Source organism: Sander lucioperca, chromosome 18, assembly GCF_008315115.2.
Source record: "Sander lucioperca isolate FBNREF2018 chromosome 18, SLUC_FBN_1.2, whole genome shotgun sequence".
Classification (NCBI taxonomy): Eukaryota; Metazoa; Chordata; class Actinopteri; order Perciformes; family Percidae; genus Sander; species Sander lucioperca.
Genome location: NC_050190.1, coordinates 7,532,439 through 7,551,435, shown reverse-complemented (window position 1 = coordinate 7,551,435; position 18,997 = coordinate 7,532,439). Strand labels below are relative to the sequence as shown.

Sequence of the window (18,997 nt, the reverse complement as noted above, 5' to 3'; positions counted from 1 at the left end):
TAATTTCACATTGCTTAATTTTGCTTTACACCTTCAAAAGTTGACCTCTACTTGCTCTCAAAAAAACAATGTCACTACTATACCTGCTATTTTCTTTTGTTAAGAAAGCACAGTTAGACGTCTCAAAGAACAGAGTCCGGAATGCAGAATTGAAGGGATCTTACCACACTGATCCCTTTTCTGTCTTTAGGCAAAGGAGGAGAAGCAGGGCGACACAGTGCTGGTGGGTCGGGTCATGGTGCCGTGTACCCGCGGTCAGGAGCAGGTCCACCGGCTCGTCCTATCCCAGTCTCAGCTGCAGAGAGTTCACAGTCTGTTGCGGACCTAAACTTCAACTGCCCTGCCATCCTGCCTGCTGCACCAACACAACACCACCACCCCCCACAACATGTGCTTCCAAACAAGAAGGTATTTAAGATCACGAGTGGAGAGATTACAACCTGATTTAAAAGGAAGTTGATCTGTGTCGGTAAGGACTGTGGTTTGAGATCAGTTTAATCTCAAATTTACTTTGGACATCTAGAACTTTGTTCTGTTTTGATGCTGCCTTTTCTTGGTTACAGACATTTAGAGCCTAAATTATTAGTCATTCTACAGAAGATTAATTCGAAACAATTGATTGTTTTAGCCATTTCTTCAATCAAATTCAAGCCAATCAATCATTTACTGATAACGTGGGACTTGTTGGTTTTCTTTCATGTCATATTTGACAGTAAACTGAATATCTTTTGGTTTGTCAAACCAAAACAAGAAATCTGAACTCAAGACTTTGGTAAATTATAATGGGAATGTTCCACTGTTTTCTAACATTTTATCACCAGAACAATTAAGGAAGAAAATAATCACTACTTTAGGCCTAACTAATTCAAGGAAAATCTGCTTAAAACCAGGAAAGCAGCATATTTATTCAGTGGCGTAATGATGTATAGTGGTTATTGGTCTCAAAAGGACCTGTGTTAGACTGCCGTGCTCTCGACTACAGCCCTTCATACTGTAACTTAAAGCTTCATCTTGCTCGTCGAAATTTTGTTTTATGGCCAGAAAAAGTAGAGATACTTGCAAATGCACTGCTGCATGTTGCCCAGATACACTGATTTTGTTGTGTAGAATATTTATCAAACTCCTCTTTGGCCCTGGTGTGGAACCTGCAGTGTGGTTCACATTAGGCCAGAATATTGTTACACTGTTAAAGCTACACAGTATTAGGATCATGACAATTTGTTTTAATCAGGTGTCACTTTGTGTACTCCATTTTTATAACCTAACTGTCTAAAGGGAAAGGCTTGTGATTCAGAAATGATACTGAAAATAGAAGATTTGTCCATTTGAAGTAGTGGGCATTTTACTGTGGTTTGATCAACGACACTTTTGCACATATACCAAGTCCTGAGTGACAGGAGAAACCAAACTACAGAATGCATTGAGGATTTTGCTCTGTGGTTCGAATAAAACCTTGTGGACTGCACAGAACAAAAATGCTGATTAACCTTAAAGGATTTACAGTGTAAAAAATCTCTCTCTCCTTGAAGTTTTATAATTTAATTAATGGGCATACTGTAGTTTAAGAGAGGAAATGCAGACATATGTTATTTATCTGTGCAGCTGATGTACTGAATCTGAAGCTTGTCTTTACCATGTGTAGCTTCCTGCTCTTGCACAACCGATCAATAAAAGACATTAAAGACACTGTATTTTGTCTTCAATCAAAGCATGGAATTTAGCAAAAATTATAAAGAATCTTGTTTATTTTTACATTACAACACATTTGTATCTAAAGAGTACAATTCTACATAATCTTTGAAATACCAACTAAAAATGTGGTCACAAATAAATAAAAGCAATTTTTTGTGTTAAGTTAGGTAGTTTTGTTATTAAAATTGTAAAAAGAAGTTTTACCATCACTGATTTCCTCTATAGTAAAAACGTGTCACTGGTCCGATCACTGCCAGGCTGTTCTTCTGCCCAGGACATGGTTAGTGATTCTCTGAAAGACAGAAAACAGCTCGATATTTTCACTCCTGCTAGTCAAAACAACTGTCAGCCACTTTGATATAAAACTAGCTCTTAAAATAAATAGATGCATTTTGTAGACTTTTTGATTAAGAACAGCAGTTTGTGTTGTACCTTGTTGTAGAGTTGAGCGTTCAGCCGGTAAGATCGATACTCTGCTCTTCTTCTTTCCTCCTCTCTCCTCCTCTGCACCTCTGGAAGATTCTCATAAATCCTGGAGAAGAAACAGGGTTAAGACAATACTTATACTGCCTAAACATTGAATACAACAACTATAGTTGAGAATGGTCAGGATGTTATTAGATTCTAAATCATTTATTACAATATCCAATTAATATGGTAGCCATGTCATTATTTAAAAATGCATCACTTGCTTTTAACCATTTAAATTCAGTCAAATGGTAATATTTGTGTAAAGTACAAAGTACCATTTAATTCCTTTACGCTTGTGGTACAAATTGGAAAAAACACCCTAGATTGTCTTTAGTATTGGTACTATTCAAAAGTATTGCTACTATTGTCATAATGAATCCTTCCAATTAATTTACATTTTGAATTAAAAATATTTAAAAACAAAAAGCTTACTGTTTGGATCTCAGTATCATCTCCTTCCTGGGAACAGCCCTCCTGAGCAAAGCAGTGCCTTAACACAAAAGAAAAGTAATCAGTCAAACACATAAATAGTGGGCTTTAGAATGCACGTACAGGACTGTATTAGTTTTTTCTGACGCTATGGTACTATTCTCACAAGTATGTGGTACTTCACTGACCAATGTCAGGCTTGGATTCGACATTCAAGAAGGTTTTTCCCAAGGTGAACCATGAACTATAAAAACATACATTGTGATGTGGACTAGGGCTGCCACCTCTTAGTCGATTAGTCGGTCGTTTTGGTCTTAGTCGACTAAGATTTCTTTAGTTGATGAGTCATTTTTTATGCTTATTCATGCTTAATTACTCATTTCCAAGAAACTTATGAGCACATTTCTGGTAAGCACAAGATTTAAAGTGGTGCTTTTGCAGGATTAATTGTGGGGAAACTCAGTTTTACAGATGGTTCATTAACTACATTTATATTGTGCTTTTCTAGTCTTAATCACCTCTCAAAGAGCACAGCTCTGTCGATTACATCAACTAATCGATTAATCGACAAAATCATATAAGTGTTAGTCGACTAAGAATTTCTTTAGTCGAGGACAGCCTTAATGTGGACGAGTACTTATGGCCAAATCCAGAAGACTGCATTGATGCAGATTAGTGTTGTGTGCACTACAGAAAACTTTTACAGTAAACAATTTTCTTTCAGTTCTGTAACAGTGTTTTTTACAGTATTTGATTAGACAAAACCTTACAGTAATGTTGCAATACAGTAAAAGTTTGTTGCATCGATGATTGGGGATGTCTTCATTGATCCCACTTCTAATTATGGGATAGGAATTATGGAAATAGTTTGTTGTTGAATTTGATGGGTAATGTACAGTTACATTTTTGCCTACTGTCATGTGAAGCAAAAAGCTCATCTTTAGCACTCCAAAAGGGTAATTTTGAAACATGTATCTTACATTGTTTGGTATTGGACTAAGTGATCGTAATAATAACTTAACTGAGAGAATTGCACTTTGATATGTTTAGTTGACTTAAATGTACTCGTATTTCACCAGAAACTTTTGTTTGAAACATTGGTCTTTCAGTGAAAGATGTTAACAAGCCAAATGAAAGGAGAATCAGTTGCTTTGAATGCAAGATTTCATGATTTACAAGCACTGTATGATCAGTTGGGAGTCTTGTACTTCGAGTTTTGAAACACTGTACCATAATATTGATAATAGTACTATAGTGACTTAAAAAAAAACCCTAAGTGGCAGGATAAATAAGATATCTTACTGTCAGACAGATCATAGCACACCTCAGTTAAGGGGCTCCGTAGACTAAAAACAAAGATCTAAAGTTTCGAGCAGGTTTGACGTTACAATCGCACATTTCCCTCCTGGTGTTGTTGAGTACCTGCAGGCCTCGGCAGCCTCTGTGCTCCTCCAAGCCAGCTGAAGAGTTCATCTCTCTCTCTGCAGAAGTTGGCCTGTAGCTTCCTCTCCTGTGCCTGCAGAGCCATGCGCTTCACCCTCCGCCTTGAATCAGAGATGAACACTGGACGATGCATCTCCAGAGCCTCCTGCAGAATTGAAAAGGAACATCAATGTTTTTTAAATAAAAAAAAAAAAAAAAAGGGTCAATAGTAAAAGATTTTAAGGGAATCGTTTTGAAACGTCAAACAAACATTTTATCTTAAGGGCCTAAAAAGTTATTTTCTCTCTTCACCCAATTTTCTGTTTTCAATGTTTCACATGAGAGCTTCGGGATCAGTTAGGGAAAGGTGATGGCACAATTCAGCAAGTGGTTTGGCCAATGTCAAATCTGATTATATCACACCCATACAGTCCTGATGAAGAAGTTTTAGAACCGAAGTTATATTTTTTTACTTTGTTGATTTTGTCATACATACTTAATGTAATAGGGACATAAACATTTAAAGTCAAATTTTCAGGGGCTTCAATCCTCTAAGCATGTCTACAAGTACAAAACTTGGGGAAAGTTTTTTTCTTTAGATTAGTCATCTACAATTTTAATAAAAAGCCAAGCCTGTGGAGGAACCTAAAATATAGTTTCCCACTGCAAACAACACTTCCATCTCTCACTTCTTAAATGTACACACAAACATTTATCCTAAGGAAGAGCCTATTAGGCAATGTTTTGTAAAGTAAAAGACAAACCAACCTGGAGAGAGATCCGTGCCAAACTAGAGGACATTGTTTTGGTTCTTGGATCTAAATCGGGTTCGTCGTGTTTGTTTCTGTCTTCATGTACTTGTCTCTGTCGGAGCGGTTCTCTCCATGGATTGATTCTGCTGTATGGTTCAAACCAGGCAGTGCTCTGCCTCCACAACAACTCCTCTTCCTCTGGCTGGTTCTCCTTACGCACTTCAGACCTCAGGTTGTCAGCAGAGATGAACCATGAAACACCTGGAAAGGACCAGGGAAATTTAAACCAGCTAAATCAATAAAGATATTAAGTTTTACTCTGGTATAAAACAATATACTCTTTACATGCAAAAAACACAGACCACTTTATTTGTAGTCAACGTACCTTTAGGGTAGGTCTTTGGATGGCTTCTCTTGATCTTTCTCTGTTTTTGTAACCCCTGACTCTTAGCGGGGCTCCTCTGCCCTCCTCTTCCCTTCTCTAAGCTGGATGAAGGGGATGAAATCTGCCTGGAAGTTCTGGCTTCACCAGGCGAAGGGAATGTGGTTCCAACATCTCTGGTGTGGTGTCGAGTCCCATTACTGACAATCTCCAGGTCGCCTGAGCAAAAAAAAGAACAGTGTAAAGAATCTTAAAGAATTGCTTTTATTGCAACTTTAAACCCATTTGTCAATTTACTGTCTTTTTGGTTACAGATAAGCTGTTGAGCTAACCCCGGCACATTTACATTGAGGTTGTTAAAATGTCATTTTGATGTGCATTGCCTCCTATAAATAAAAGATTTGCCTAATTCTTCCATCCTATAAATAAAACAATTAAAAGATTTGCCTCATTTTTCCGTCTTACCAATAAGGGAGTAGTAACTCCAGAATTGCAATAATCTTTTGCTTTTTGCAAATAAAAAGTTCAAACTATTCATGAGGAAAAGTAACAGTCAGGTCAACATTATAAATGCTCAAAAAAAGGTTATAACTTTGTAGCAAATGTAGAACACAAACAAACGCAAAAGTACACAATTTGCCAGAATATAGAATTTTTGTTATTGGAAATTATGTTTATGTATATTGGAGGACTAGACAACAGGTATTCACAACAGCAAAAAAAAATTCTTTTTGAATGGAGTAGCAGCTTGTGAGTTGTTTGTAGCCCTAATTTTGTTAGGCTGTAGACTTTGTTGGTAAATATTTTCTACCAAACACCAAACCAAAAACATTACCAACATTTAACCAAATTACTTTAGCAAACACTAATCAATCTGAGTGACCTCTTTAGCAGCACTGACCTGCCTGGATGCTTTTGCTGACCAGTTTAACACTCTTCTTGGCTGCCAGAGTCCTGGAGGGGCCGCTGTGTGACGGAAGGGTGTAAGCGCTGGTTGATGCAGAATCAGCAGCAACCTGAAGACCAATAAAATCACATCAAACATTTAGAGCTGTTCAATACCTGTGATTATGTCACTTTGTTCTGTGCTCCTACAAAAAGTCTTTTTCACAGAACATACGTATGTTGACATGTCACAGCAGGAAAAGACACGTGTGAATAGAAAATTGGCTTAATTCCATATAGCTGGTTCAGTTTCAGGGTCCAGGTATAGTGCATACGGTCATGGTTAATTGGGACAATTGAATACAACAGAGCCAACGGTAATGTTATTAGTGACACCCGTGCTATTTCCTTACAAATCACAAATGTCTGTGGTGAAAAAGCTTTGTTGTTAGGTGCCGATACACCTCTGCAACAATGCAACCTACATAGATTGCGGATTTATTCAGAATTCCACAGCCAGACATGAAATTCAAAAAGACCTTTGAATGATCTTCAAGTTCCTCTTTGGTGATATTCAGCCACTCAAAGCAGCATGCATATTTTGGATCAAGATATCATACTGGTAAAAACAACAAAAAACTATTTTTTTGAAAGCCTGATAATATTATATTGCGGTTATATTTTACGTAAAAGAGATTTCCATGGGTCTCCATTTTCCATGGCTCTCCAAGGGGTTGTGGTCAGAAAGCTTTGTTATTGCACTTGGTACATACATACGATTATCAAATTAGCTTTACCTTATGAGGGCAATAACATGCATATACACTTACTATGGATTCATCAGTACCGGTGGTCTCTGACAGTGTGATGATATAAGGCGGCTCTTTGTTTCTTCCTCTCCGCTGCTCCCTCCCTTCCTTCTGCTTGTCGATGGTGCTGTACAGTTTACTGAGGCTGGAGCTCGTTTTCAGGTGCTGGACTCGGTGGGCGCCGAAGGCTCGGATCAGCCGCGCCGTGTCCACGGTGGACATGGAGCTGGACATGGTGGATAAGGTCTCTGACTCGTCTCTGTCTGCAGGACAGAGGTGCTGACTCTGGGAGGAGCCCTGAGAGAAGCTGGAGACGGAGGAGTCACGGCTGTCCTCCTCTGTAGGTTGAAAGGTTTCATCTACCTGTAGGCTCTGTGTCCAGGCCTGATGAGGGACAGGAGGTTCACCTTCAACCTTTCTACCTCTTCTGACTTCCCACTCTATTCCTTTGTCCTCACAACCTACGCTCCTCTTCACTACTCCAATATCCTTCTTTGTTTCGTACCCCATAGCATCTTCTCCCTGTAGTTCTGACATGTAAGTGCCCCTTGTGTTATTAATAAGACGGGACAGGCGTTCTAGCCGCTCCAGCAGTGATGCCTCTCTGTCGCTGGTGGGTTGGGACTGCTCCAGGATCCACTGATCACAGAACCTCTTCCACAGCTGGTCCAGAGTGCTGCTGCTCTGCTTGGAAGTGGGGTCATGGAAGCCGGAGTCCATCTTCTCCTGGTCGTGCTCCTCTCCCGCCTGAGGAACAGGGCTTTGGTCCAGGTGATGGCTCGCCTTGTCGTAGGCTAAGTCCACATGAAATCTCACACGGCTCGGCTTTGGTTGATCATAACTGGGGAACTGCATCGGGCTGGTCCCCTGGTCTCTCTTGGAGGCTCCTTGGTTGCTTGATAAAGGCACTCTGGTAAAGGCAACTGATACCTGAGAAGACTGCTTTGGAGCTTGAGTCACACTTGTTTGTGAAGGTCCATCTGCTGATATAGAGGCACCTACGAGGAGAGAGACAACAGGTGTTAATATTGAATTAGGATCATACGAACAATATATTTATTATCCATTGCCTCGTGCAAACAAACAGAAGGGTTAGAAAAAAAAATGACAGGAAAAAAAACTAAGCAAAGCCGTGTAAACAAAAGCACAAACTAATGCTTTTAAAAGCAAACCAAAACAAGCCGTTTCACAGACACAATTTTATAAAAATGCCAAATTTAACATTTCTAAATTAAAAATAAAATGATCAAATATTTCTTTAACTAACTTCTCATAGTTACTGTCTACTGCCACAAAAAAAAAAAACATATGCATTGCCAAACAGTCCAACAATGTCCCTTTCACCTCAGTACAATTAGTGTATGTGTGTTATTATATTGATTCTATTTAACAGAGTGACATATTTGTAAAAATTAGCTTTACTTTTTATTTGTAATGATTTAAGATGATACTCGTTTCACACACGCATTTGACACAATATAACTTAAGGAGTATAAATACTATTTTCCTGTATGTTGAGCTCACCTCTGTGTCCGGGCTCGTGCATTTTGAAGGTGGCTGTTTTCAGCCTCTTGCTGTAGATGCCCTCTGAGTGTCTGATGGTGACTCCACGGTCCAACCCAGTGTCTCGGTGCCCGAGGACCTCGCTGCTGAAGCGTGGGGGCACAGCGTCGTCTGAGCCTGGTCAGAATTCCAAAGTGGCTTGTTACCTCATGATGAGTGCTACTCAGAAAAAGGTTGGACCAAGATTGTCCGAATTTGAGATAACAGATGAATAACACTGCTGCAAAAAATACCAAAATCCTTCTTTTTCAGCTAGTAATGAACAGAAGATGTTTAAAAAAAAATGGAGTCTACAGTCCCTGACTCCCTCTCTCTTTCTCTCTGCTTGGGCCCCAGCTCAGCCTTTGTCTCACTCAGCCCCTGAACATGTATAATTAATGCACTGCCTGGTGTAGGTTACAATAGACCAGCTGCTACCCATACAGGCACAGGGAAAATGAGAGCAGAGCCTCCTCATTTATCAGATACAACTGACAATTCAATTCTCTGAATTTAAATAGTTCCTTCATTTCTATTTCGATAAACTTTTAACCATTTGCTATGTTCAAGTTCAGTCAGTGCAAGAAACAAAAGCTGTCCAGACCAATTTGGTCTCCAGTCATCTTTGGTATATTCATTTGTTGCATGCTTGTTGTTCATTGGGTAATGCTTTTTCTTATCTATTAGATATTTTTAAATTTTTATAAACGCTCAACATTACTAATGTCTGTTTCAATACACTTCACCTACAAATATGAGAAATAGATGTTACACTCCCCTGTCCAGTTAGTGTCAGTTCAGCACACCTGCAGAGCAGCTGCCCCCACACTAAACTATATCAGCCTACATTAGCCTCGTGTTTAACCTGCAAGACCAACATTTTTAAGATTATGTTTTTGTGGGCATTTTAGGCCTTTGACAGGACAGATTAAGACAGGAAAGGGGAGAGAGAGGGGAAATTACGTGCAGCAAAGGTCCACGGGTCGGAAGTGAACCCACGGCCGCTCTGTTAAGGACTGAGCCTTTGTACGTGGGGCGCATGCTCAACCAGGTGAGCTTCCCAGGCGACCCAAGACCCACATTTTAATGGCTTTGTCATCATGTGTGATTTCAAAACATCACATTTCCACACAGTCAGACTGACTTTCAGTGAGCAACCCTACAAATTGTAATGTGGTAGAAATCGTGGAGTACAACCAATGTTCAATGTGATCTACATTGCACAATAAAATATTTGAGACAAATGTACCTGTATGGGAGCTCTCCATGGTGGTGTCAGAAGGGTTGGTAGAGGAGATGTCAGTTTCTGTTTGAGGGATGTAGAAGAGCTCCTCACTGCCACATGGTTTATAAGGTAACAGAACAGGCACTGCTGAAAGGTGAGAAGGAACATACAATCATCTTTACCTACAACAGATAATTAAGGATAAAGCCATGTTGACATTTATTTCTTATGATCTAATTTTGCTAAGAATGCAGAATCAGAATACGTAGCCTCATGGCAGTAAACGTTACAAAACACACTTACAAAGTATGTTGTCATCCGTCATCTAGTTTAAAACTCTGCCCTCATGTATAATGTGATTAACTGCATAGTGAAGGGTTGGGTACTGTACTATAGAACTACAAAACTCTCCTGTTACGGATCTAAAAATGACACGATAGGTCTTTACATATACTGGCAGTACATTAATAATAGGCTTACCTGGTGTTTCAGTGGTTAAGGTTCTTTGTGACACACCAACGCTGTGACATGGTGTAGAGGATTGTGTGGATGTGAGGGTCATTCTTCCCTGAGGCACAGGGGTTTTGAACAGGGTGGAGGTCTCAGGTCTTTTAGGCACCTGGTGTCTTATTGGCTCTCTGACATCGTACCACTCTGGTGGACTGGACAACCCGACACCTTCGTCCGGACTGCTGGCAGCAGAAGAGGTGTGTCTGAGGGGGACAAATTCTTTACGTAGCAACCCTGTAACAGCAACAGGATGACTGGGGTGGACAGCAGTGGAAGAGGTGTGATCAGTGGCTTTAGGGGACAGAGTAAGATGGACATGTGAGATGTGACCAGTCCTGGCTGGGGATTCCGATGTGGAGGACCCTGTGGCCTGCTCAGCTTCGTGACTAACACCAGAACAAGAGCTGTTCTGGACAGATAACTCATCATCTCCCATGAACGATTGGGTGTTGTCCTCCTTAGCATTCACATCCTCTCTACCTAAACCCTGTGAGGGTGGGGCAGGTTCTTCAAACTGGCCTCCTACAGCGTCTTGCCTCTTCTGATTCACTGGTGCTGACGTAGAAGTCAGATTTTGGCTTCTGGTGTGAAGACTACTGCTTGGTTCAAACGCTGATGCTGGCTCTCTGGTAGCCTCATCTTCTTGAGCCATGGTATGGGGAAGCTGCCTGTTAGCTTTAGGAAGCTTGACTGCTTCTGTTGAGAGCTCGGCCAGGTGGAGCAGCCCTGGCGCTGGACTGAAGGGAGGTGCAGGCGACGTGGAGGGAGAGGGTGAGGTGGACCGCCTGCGGGTGGCAATGGTAATAGATGTGAGGGCCTGAGGGTTTTTCCTAGGGAGGGTTACCCCTTCTCTGGCGGCAATCTCACATATCTGAGCCTCTAGATCTGGGCGAGGGGGGTTTTGAAGCTGCACGGCGGAGACCGAGAGATCTGTGTGGAGGCCCTGCAGAGGCTGGGATGGCTGGTTGTTAGAGACATTCACTGCCTTCGATAATGCTGCTTGCCAAGACGCATTCTGCACCGTTTGGACTCTTATACTGGATGTACTGCTCTCTGTATCTGTGCTCCCCTGACTCTGAAAGGAGAAGCAAAAAAACAAGGTATGTGTCAAACGGTGAGACCAGGCAAGGTGATCCTAGTTTATGTTATCCTGTGAATTAATTAATCCACCACAAAGATCCAAACTTCTTGAAAATTACACTGGCATCATAACTGGAAACAAATTTGGAAATTTTCCAAAGTCTAACATGCATCTGTTAACACGCCATGCCTGCAACACACCAGTTACCTTTAGTATGAGACCTGTACTGTCCAGAGATTGGAGGCAGACATCAAAATGACAAAACATTTTCTTTATCAATATTTACAGGATTTAAAAAGGGAAAACTGTGAAACTATTTTATACATTTTTAGTACTTTATAAATGTAGTAAGTTTAAGTAAATTAATTAAGCAGAAAATTAAGCTTTTATAATTATGACTGTAATGATAAAGACCTTCAGTGATTCACCTTTATAGGGTATTTTAACAGCAGCTCTCTCTTTATCTCTTCAATCCGCTTTCTGTCTTCTTTGTCCAACTCCAGAGGTTCACACTGCTGTCCTGATATCTTCAGTTTAATCCACTCTGCAAAATAGAAAGCAGATGATAGTGTATTCGTGCAAGATCATTAGTAAGTTTGAAGAGTTTATTTGAATGTTTTAAATCTTTTTTCACCATGAAAACTTAACATTTTAACAACATGTGAATCCACTTACCTCTGGCTTTGCTCTCCTCCTGGTCAGTGATGCTGGGTGTACTGGACAACATGGTGGCCGGAGATTCACTCTGCAGTAACTTGGCCACTCTGACTGCCAGCGAGCCCTCGCTACTCCCATCACTCATCAGCTCCTGATCAGTGTCCTCGAGGATGGGCGAGGAGGAGCTGCTCTGTACAGGAGCTTCCAGAGTAGTTGGTTTTTCCTCCTCTGTGACACCCACTATGTCTGTAGGAGTAGAGGTGAACGTCTGTGTACTCAAAACTGGTAAAGGCGCAATGACTGGTGGCTGTGGTGGGACTGTGTTGTCAGGGGGAGCTGCACTGCAGCCTTCAGGTTCTGCCCGTCGAGCCGATTGGGAGAGGACAAGGGCTGACCCTGCACCTCTACTAGCAGTGCTTTCTTGTGGCCTTCTGTGTGCACCTTTGGCTGGTGCAGGAACAAGAGCTTGTGTGGATGAATAATTATGTTGCCGTGATGAGGTCATACTCTCTCGACCAATAGAGCTTTCTCTCACTTTCTCGGAGGTCAGCATGGAGTCAGATGAGGACCTAGCGCACAGTAGGGAGGATCGGGTTTTGGGATCCTCATTAGCACAGGAGAATGAGGAGTCCTGGAGTTTGCAGGTTTTTGTCTTCAGTGAGAGGAATATGTCATCGGTGAGCAGACTGGATGGTGCAGGGGAAGCTGAGAAACCCCCAGAAGACCCAGCAGATAGCACATTCCCCGCCTGAGAGAGTAGTTGACGGATCTCCAACAAGGCCTTGGAGCTAACCGTAGAATCTTCGGCGCTTTGCTCCTCCAAACTCCGGCTAGTTTGCAAGGGTGAATCCAAGTCTCTTTCCCCACACCTGGCCCTGGTAGCTAACGAGGGGTCAGAGCCAAAACGATCTACTAGCTGGATGGTATGCTGGCTGCTAGTTAAGCAGCTGTCCGTGTGCTGTTGCTGAGTGGAAGGATAAGTGTCTTTTTCAGGGAGGGAAGAGGGGGCTGGTCTGTGTTTTCTCTGGAGAGCTTCTGTATCTGATGAAGGAAAAGCCCACCTGTTCCGCTCTGGGACAGTAGCACCTGGACCAAGACTGTCCAGGCTCAACGGTATGGATACACTGGAGTCCACTGACAGAATGCTGGATCTGGAAAACTGTCCTTTATGGGGACTTTCACCTGAAAATACAACATGAGAGCTGTTTTTTTAATTTTTTTTTTTTTTTTTTTTTTTAAATCTACCACATACAGTAGGTTCATTATAGGTAATAGGTACATTTACCAATTAGCAGTTGATAAAAATGACCCATTCATTCAGTGGAAAATATCAAAATTGTAATGTGTAAATACAAAAACAAATTTGTAGACCGCTTTTGAAAAAAAATGCTAACTGAACATAATGATTGAAACTAAAACAATATATTTTTAATTATATTCCTTTTCAAAGAAAATAATAAAACTTGGCTTTACACTTGGTATAAAATAGACTAACTTTTACAAACATCTCCTAGACTTTGATTCTTAGCCCAACCGACTGCTTGGACTTTTTAAATGGCCCATTGAAAATGTTACTTTGAATATTATATTTTCAGTTTAAAAAAAAAAAAAAAATCACTTTTAAAGGGTACCTTCAGATGGTTGGGTGCTCTTGGTTGGGGTTCCAATAGATCCTTTAATTGTACAGAGGTCAGTGGGAGAGAATTCCGGCTCTCTGATTGGCCCTCTGGGTACAAATGGAGTTAAGATCGTTGAGGGTGACTGGTCAATGCCCAGGTTATGGAGATACAACTGCAGGAAAAATAATACAGAAAATATAAGAAGCAGGAATACAAATCTACATGTTTATGGTATTTTTTACCCAAATTCCTCACAATGTGCATGCTAATTATAATTAACTGCTAAATGTTAGCATTTATTCTATGCTGAAATTGAATCTGCATTAACAATTATTCAAGTTTCCAGTTCTAATATTTTAAAGACATATGCTCGTTTAAGTCTTTCAATTACCGGGATTCGTTCTTCAATGTTGAGCTCTCGCGGTTTGGGCAGAGGTGGTGGTGATTGTTTTGAAGTCCAGTACGGGACATAGTTATCAACTTCTAGGCTGACAACAGAAGAAGCTCCAATGGAAGCTCCTAACTTAATTCCACTGTTGTAACTATCTTGGGAATTTAAGAGTGTCAAATCGTGATCAAGTGACACATCACTGAACTGGCTTAGGCTCACGCGAGGCGACGGTTGAACTGTGGCGTCTGGCTGATGACGGCCATCGTCCTGAGTCTGACTGTTCCCCTTTTCTCCAGGTCTTTTCTCCTGCTGATCTTTCTGGACCGACCTGACAATGGTGCTAAGAGATGAGTGGGACTGTGAGGCAGAGGGTCTTGTTGCAGAGCCAGTATCAATAGGAGCACCGCCTGCCGCCTCCCCTCTTCTTGTAGAAGAGCCAGAAGGAGCCGTGGAGGAGCTCTGTGTGACATTCTGATTGGCAGCACTTGAAACAACAGGCTGTTGTAAACTTTTCGCCTGCTGACTCAGAATATGATTAAGGGAATCAGACACTGCATCGTAAGCTTTCTTTTTAGGAGAGATGCCAGAAAAACCTTGCAGTGCCAAGCTATCAAATAGTGACGTCTTGCCTGAACTCTGATTTGCCCTCCAAGCGTCTACCTTCTGCATATAGTTGAGACTTGGGAGAGACTGGACTTTTGCAGAGGTAGCTTCTTCTCGGCTCTGATTGGCTGTGTCTGAGCGATGGACATCAGCTGCAGGAACAGCTGGCTGTGGAGAGATCCCTGTGTTTGACTGATCCGAGCTCTCTTTATGCGATTCTATGTCAGAGAGTTGTCCTAATTTAGCCTTGACACTTGATTTAGGTGGGGCTTTGAAAAACCCTGGAGTGGATTGAGACTGTGGAAGGAAACCCAGGTAGGACCCATCAATCCCCGTTTGGTTCCCTGAGAACCAGAGGTCCTGCTCTCTGTGACCCCGTTCAAAACCTGCTGAAAACGGTCCTGTCAATTGCAGGCCACCCAAATTTGTTCTGGTCACACTTGGCTTGCCTTCAGGCATCCCTGTGGGATATGGTGTGAGAGATTGACCGGGTGGCGTAGGACTTTTCCACTGTTGGTTTTTAGATTCAGCTTCACGGCTGCTGCGCCTCTCTACCTCAGACAGCAGCTCTCTGTGCAACACTTCGCTACTGTCATCAGGTTTAGTACTACGGGACCCCACGGTGATGTTACAGACCTCCGACGACAAGGTTTGCGATTGGTCAGGGTATGAATCCCTGTCAGGTTGTTGTGTGTGCTGCTGGGAAAGAGAAACTTCACCTGGAGGACCTTCTCTTCTAACCATGCTTTGGTCAATGCTTTTAGATTCTCTGGGAAAAGATGCAGCAGCCTTCACAGAGGTCTTCGAGGCAGAGGAAAACGCACTACTACTGCTGCTTGCCATGCCAATTTCTTTCTGAAGGAGATCCAGAAGATGCTGGGCAAGAATATTCTTACTCAGAAAGAATGCCTCATCTTCATCAGCCTCTCCTACTGGCTTGTCTGGAGGGCCAGTTAGTGTCACTAAGTCCTTCTCTCTGCTACCCGTATCATCTCTGGATGGTACTCCCTGTCTGTCAGTGGTGGCAATCATTGGGGAGTGAACAGTTTCCTCTCGTCTGCCTTCGTTTATTAGTGACAAACTGTGCTGGGACAGAGAGCAGCAGCTGCTTACTTCTTCAGACAGAATGGTTGCCTGGGCCAAAGGGTGCTGGGACAGTGAGCCACATTCAGAGGCCTGAGTAGTGCGATCCTGGGGTGGAACGTGAAACCTCTCTGATGCCATGGAAATGTCAGGGTACGCCCTTTAAAAAGTAAAGAAAATTAGAAACTCCTGAACATTCATATGACATGTTGTAGAAAACTATGTCCACAGAACCAATAATTGACGTTTAATTTTTTCTTTACCTTAAAGGGGCAAATTCATTGTCGCTTTGTTGGAATAAAGAATGTTCAGTGAAGTTTACAGGCAACAGTGAAAGGGCTGGAGACAGGTTAATGTCCTGAAATTCTGATAATACAGAATGCGGAATGTTATTCACAGGCATTGTAAACAGGTTTACAACTTACAACTGAAGTATAAATCCTACAAACTTAACGTATGCAAAGCAAACCATCACTGCCTACAACTTCACATTGTCATGAGATCCAATGTTATGAATTATAAACTAGGCTTGAAATGTGATTTTCCAAACAAACACATATCATGAAATCATGGGACCAAATTTTTTTTTTTTTATAGACAAAACAGATTTATAACACATTTTCTTCTGAATCACCTCCTATCCTAAATCAACATGATGACAAAAAAGAGCTGAGATAGAAATTGAAATTCATTGTTGTATTCAACGTACATACCTTGCTGAAAAGAGCACCCCTGTTGAAGCTCCCAGCCATGAGTTTCCAGCCTGGGCGGCCGCTGGTCCTGACTGGCACGGCTATGACTTTGAGCTTCTAGTTGATTTATGGATGCATGTCCAACAGACTGACTCGCATCTTCATCACCTGGCATCTGAGGAGATCCCACCACCCTCTGTGAACCCAATTATCAAACAAAGTAAATTACTGTTGTCCTCTTGTGCCATTTAACATGGCTGTGTAACCAAAAACATGAGAAAATGTCTTTAGAGGCTTAAAACAACAACTGCTGGTAATAACTCTGTAGCCTCTAGAGTTGGTAGCTGAGAGGAGCATGCTGCTGTGATCCATCCCGAAAATTGTCTCACACAACCTGCTGGTCAGACAGTTGAGCACCTTTAGCCACTCATTCAGCTTCTTTGTCACAAGGAACACAACAGAAACAGGAAACCATTCCTCACAGCTGCCATCACTTTGCATAACGAGTCTCCTCTGCACCTCAGTTCATAACAAACTGCAGAGCTGCTCCTTTAGATTTATGCATTTATTTATTACATTCATCACAATATCCTCTGAATCTATTATGCAACCTCTTAACTCTAGAATATTATATAGCAGCCATATTTCTGAGTTTACATAATACAGTGTTCAATGTAAAGTTAATTATGTTTAATCCAAGGAGAATCATGCACCTTGCAGCATTATATACTGGACTTGTTCTAATGTTTCCCCCATTATATTGCAAGCCTGGTGGCCCACAGGGCCTAAATTGCCCTCCCACCAGGCCTAAGCCATTAGGAATAATTAATGTATTTTTAAGACGTTTAAACTACGGTTACAGTGGGGCGGCTCAGTTGGCAACTTAGACGTAGTCATATTTTCAAATCTCCAGTTAGCTTTCAGCACTGACTAAATGTAGAGCTCTATAGAATCTGTCTTATAGCTTTTTTTAATTCTAACTTTTGCAATTCTGTTATCACAGGAACTGTTGGGCTCTACATTAATGCAGTAATCAGTCTATGACTGGCCCCAGCAGGGCCCTCGTCACAAAAAGACACTTGCCACCGGGCTAAACAACTTTTCTGGGGGAAACCCTGAATGTACAGTAACAGTATATTACTGGACACCATCTTTGTAAAGTATATATTTAATATTTTTTATCAGAGTTAAAGATTATGATCCTAATTTTAGTCTATAATCCTATATTAACTGATTTTTATTTATTCTATTTTACTTACTGTATACTATTTGGCCTTTTAAAGTGAATTTCAGATCCTACCTAGGCTACTTAATCTGTTTTGTGATTTCTGTGAGATGGCTGCTATAAGAACTGCAATTCCCCTTCAGGAATTATTAAAGTACTCAATTTTTCTAGATAGATGTTCTTTATGCAATTTATTGTTAATTTTGTCATCCCCATTGTCCATACTGTACTTTTACTATGTTGGTGTATTCTTCCCTTCTTGAAGCCAATTTGGGATTTGGGATATTGGGCTATATAAATAAAATGTACTTGACTATCTATCTAAGCATTCCTGTGACTAATATAATCTCAATTGCTTGGACATAATAGTAGACAAAATAACATTTCATGAGAAAGGGCTTTATCCTTGAAACGACTGACTCACAAACAAAAAATAATGTACAGCCATTTAGAATGTAATGCATATTAGCAGCATTTGTCACACACCTATAGTATATACTGTATGTATTTGTCATGTGCTTAGCTAAGTGTTAGTTTCAGCTTTAAATTAAACTGCGGTTTATCTTTATCGGTGCAGTTTGTGAACAATGAAGCAGTTGATCTGGCTGCGGCACAGCACATTATCTCTGGCCTCTTTAAAGCTGTCAGTTTTGTCATCAAAGTAGCAATGGTTACAGTTGCCAATAGCAAAAAGTAAGCTAATTAGCGTTGAGCGCAACAGGTTACGGTCTGTTAGCTTGGTGACAGACAGGACTACGCTTTGTATAAACTGCATAAAATGCTATTTGCAACTGAGTAGCCGCTAGTCCTTTATGCTATCGTCATGACGGACCATGGGAACGCACATTTTTTCCAACAATTAGGTTTAAAAGAAGCAACGTTGGGTTAACTGTATGTGGCCAGCCGATAAATTGGCTAACAACCTAGTAAGCGTTTAGCAGTTAGCAAGCTATTTAAAATTGGCTAACAACCTAGCAAGCGGTTAGCACGCTATTTAACGTTACAACGACCAGCGTGGGTAACGTTAGACGTTAGCCAGGTTTCTCGGGGGAAAGCGAACCGCACATAATTCCCTTTGACAATTCCCACACCAGGAATATGAACATTAGCTACCTCTGGGGGTTCCATGTTGTTGTTGTCCGTTCACCACAGTGAGCGAGCTTCCTCTAGCTCGTATCCAAGGAGCCGGAGCGTTGCTAGGAAATGTAGGGGGGGAACCCCGGAAACTCGCGCGGGAGGGCCCAGAGGGCGCGAGAGGGATGTGATTTGAACGAACTGAAGAACGAGAAAGATCGTCTATTGAACAGATGGATCGCTCGCTTGCGTAAAAAACTGAAATTATTCCGGTTTAAAATCGGTGGGAGTCCACCACCTCATCCACACTTTCAAGTGTATGTAGTCACTGCAAAATGTCACCATCACCAAATATGTTTTACAGTTGAATTATTATTGCAGTATTAACATAGAGTATTGCAAAACGTTTACAGCCGTTTCCAGCAGCCTTCAGGCTGAACAGGAAGTCACAGA

General features: G+C 41.4%; 2 protein-coding genes across 15 annotated transcripts in view; one reads left to right on the top strand and one right to left on the bottom strand.

The window, feature by feature from the left end:
- Nucleotides 1–1,686, top strand: part of dctn1b (dynactin 1b) — a 58,043-nt gene extending 56,357 nt beyond the window's left edge. For all 13 annotated transcript variants that reach the window (XM_031310111.2, XM_031310105.2, XM_031310112.2 and 10 more), the window contains one exon: nucleotides 191–1,686. In XM_031310111.2, the coding sequence (XP_031165971.1) occupies nucleotides 191–328 (138 nt within the window). In that variant the 3' untranslated portion in view covers nucleotides 329–1,686. The remainder of the gene's footprint in view (nucleotides 1–190) is intronic.
- alms1 (ALMS1 centrosome and basal body associated protein) lies at nucleotides 943–18,725 on the bottom strand. Of its 2 annotated transcripts, none has more exons than XM_035994769.1 (19): nucleotides 18,584–18,725; nucleotides 16,267–16,441; nucleotides 15,817–15,919; nucleotides 13,868–15,713; nucleotides 13,489–13,648; nucleotides 11,876–13,039; nucleotides 11,629–11,744; nucleotides 10,090–11,194; nucleotides 9,634–9,756; nucleotides 8,367–8,522; nucleotides 6,864–7,840; nucleotides 6,050–6,164; nucleotides 5,152–5,367; nucleotides 4,783–5,027; nucleotides 4,015–4,180; nucleotides 2,596–2,653; nucleotides 2,125–2,224; nucleotides 1,183–1,984; nucleotides 943–1,145 (listed from the first exon to the last, which is right to left on the bottom strand). In XM_035994769.1, the coding sequence occupies exons 1-18, from the start codon at nucleotides 18,596–18,598 to the stop codon at nucleotides 1,940–1,942; spliced, it is 6,885 nt and encodes a 2,294-aa protein (XP_035850662.1). In that variant the 5' UTR covers nucleotides 18,599–18,725; the 3' UTR covers nucleotides 943–1,145; nucleotides 1,183–1,939. The 2 variants fall into 2 exon arrangements, with proteins under 2 accessions (XP_035850662.1, XP_035850663.1); XM_035994770.1 differs by having other exon boundaries at nucleotides 16,267–16,420; nucleotides 18,584–18,722.
- Nucleotides 18,726–18,997: the final 272 nt, after the last annotated feature.

Bases quoted from the DNA above. Each gene is read 5' to 3' on its own strand.
- alms1 (XM_035994769.1), bottom strand. The intron at 13,649-13,867 runs GTAATTGAAAGA...TTTTTCCTGCAG, and splicing joins ACATTGAAGAACGAATCCCG to TTGTATCTCCATAACCTGGG. The intron at 11,745-11,875 runs GTAAGTGGATTC...TCTATTTTGCAG, and splicing joins GGAGGAGAGCAAAGCCAGAG to AGTGGATTAAACTGAAGATA.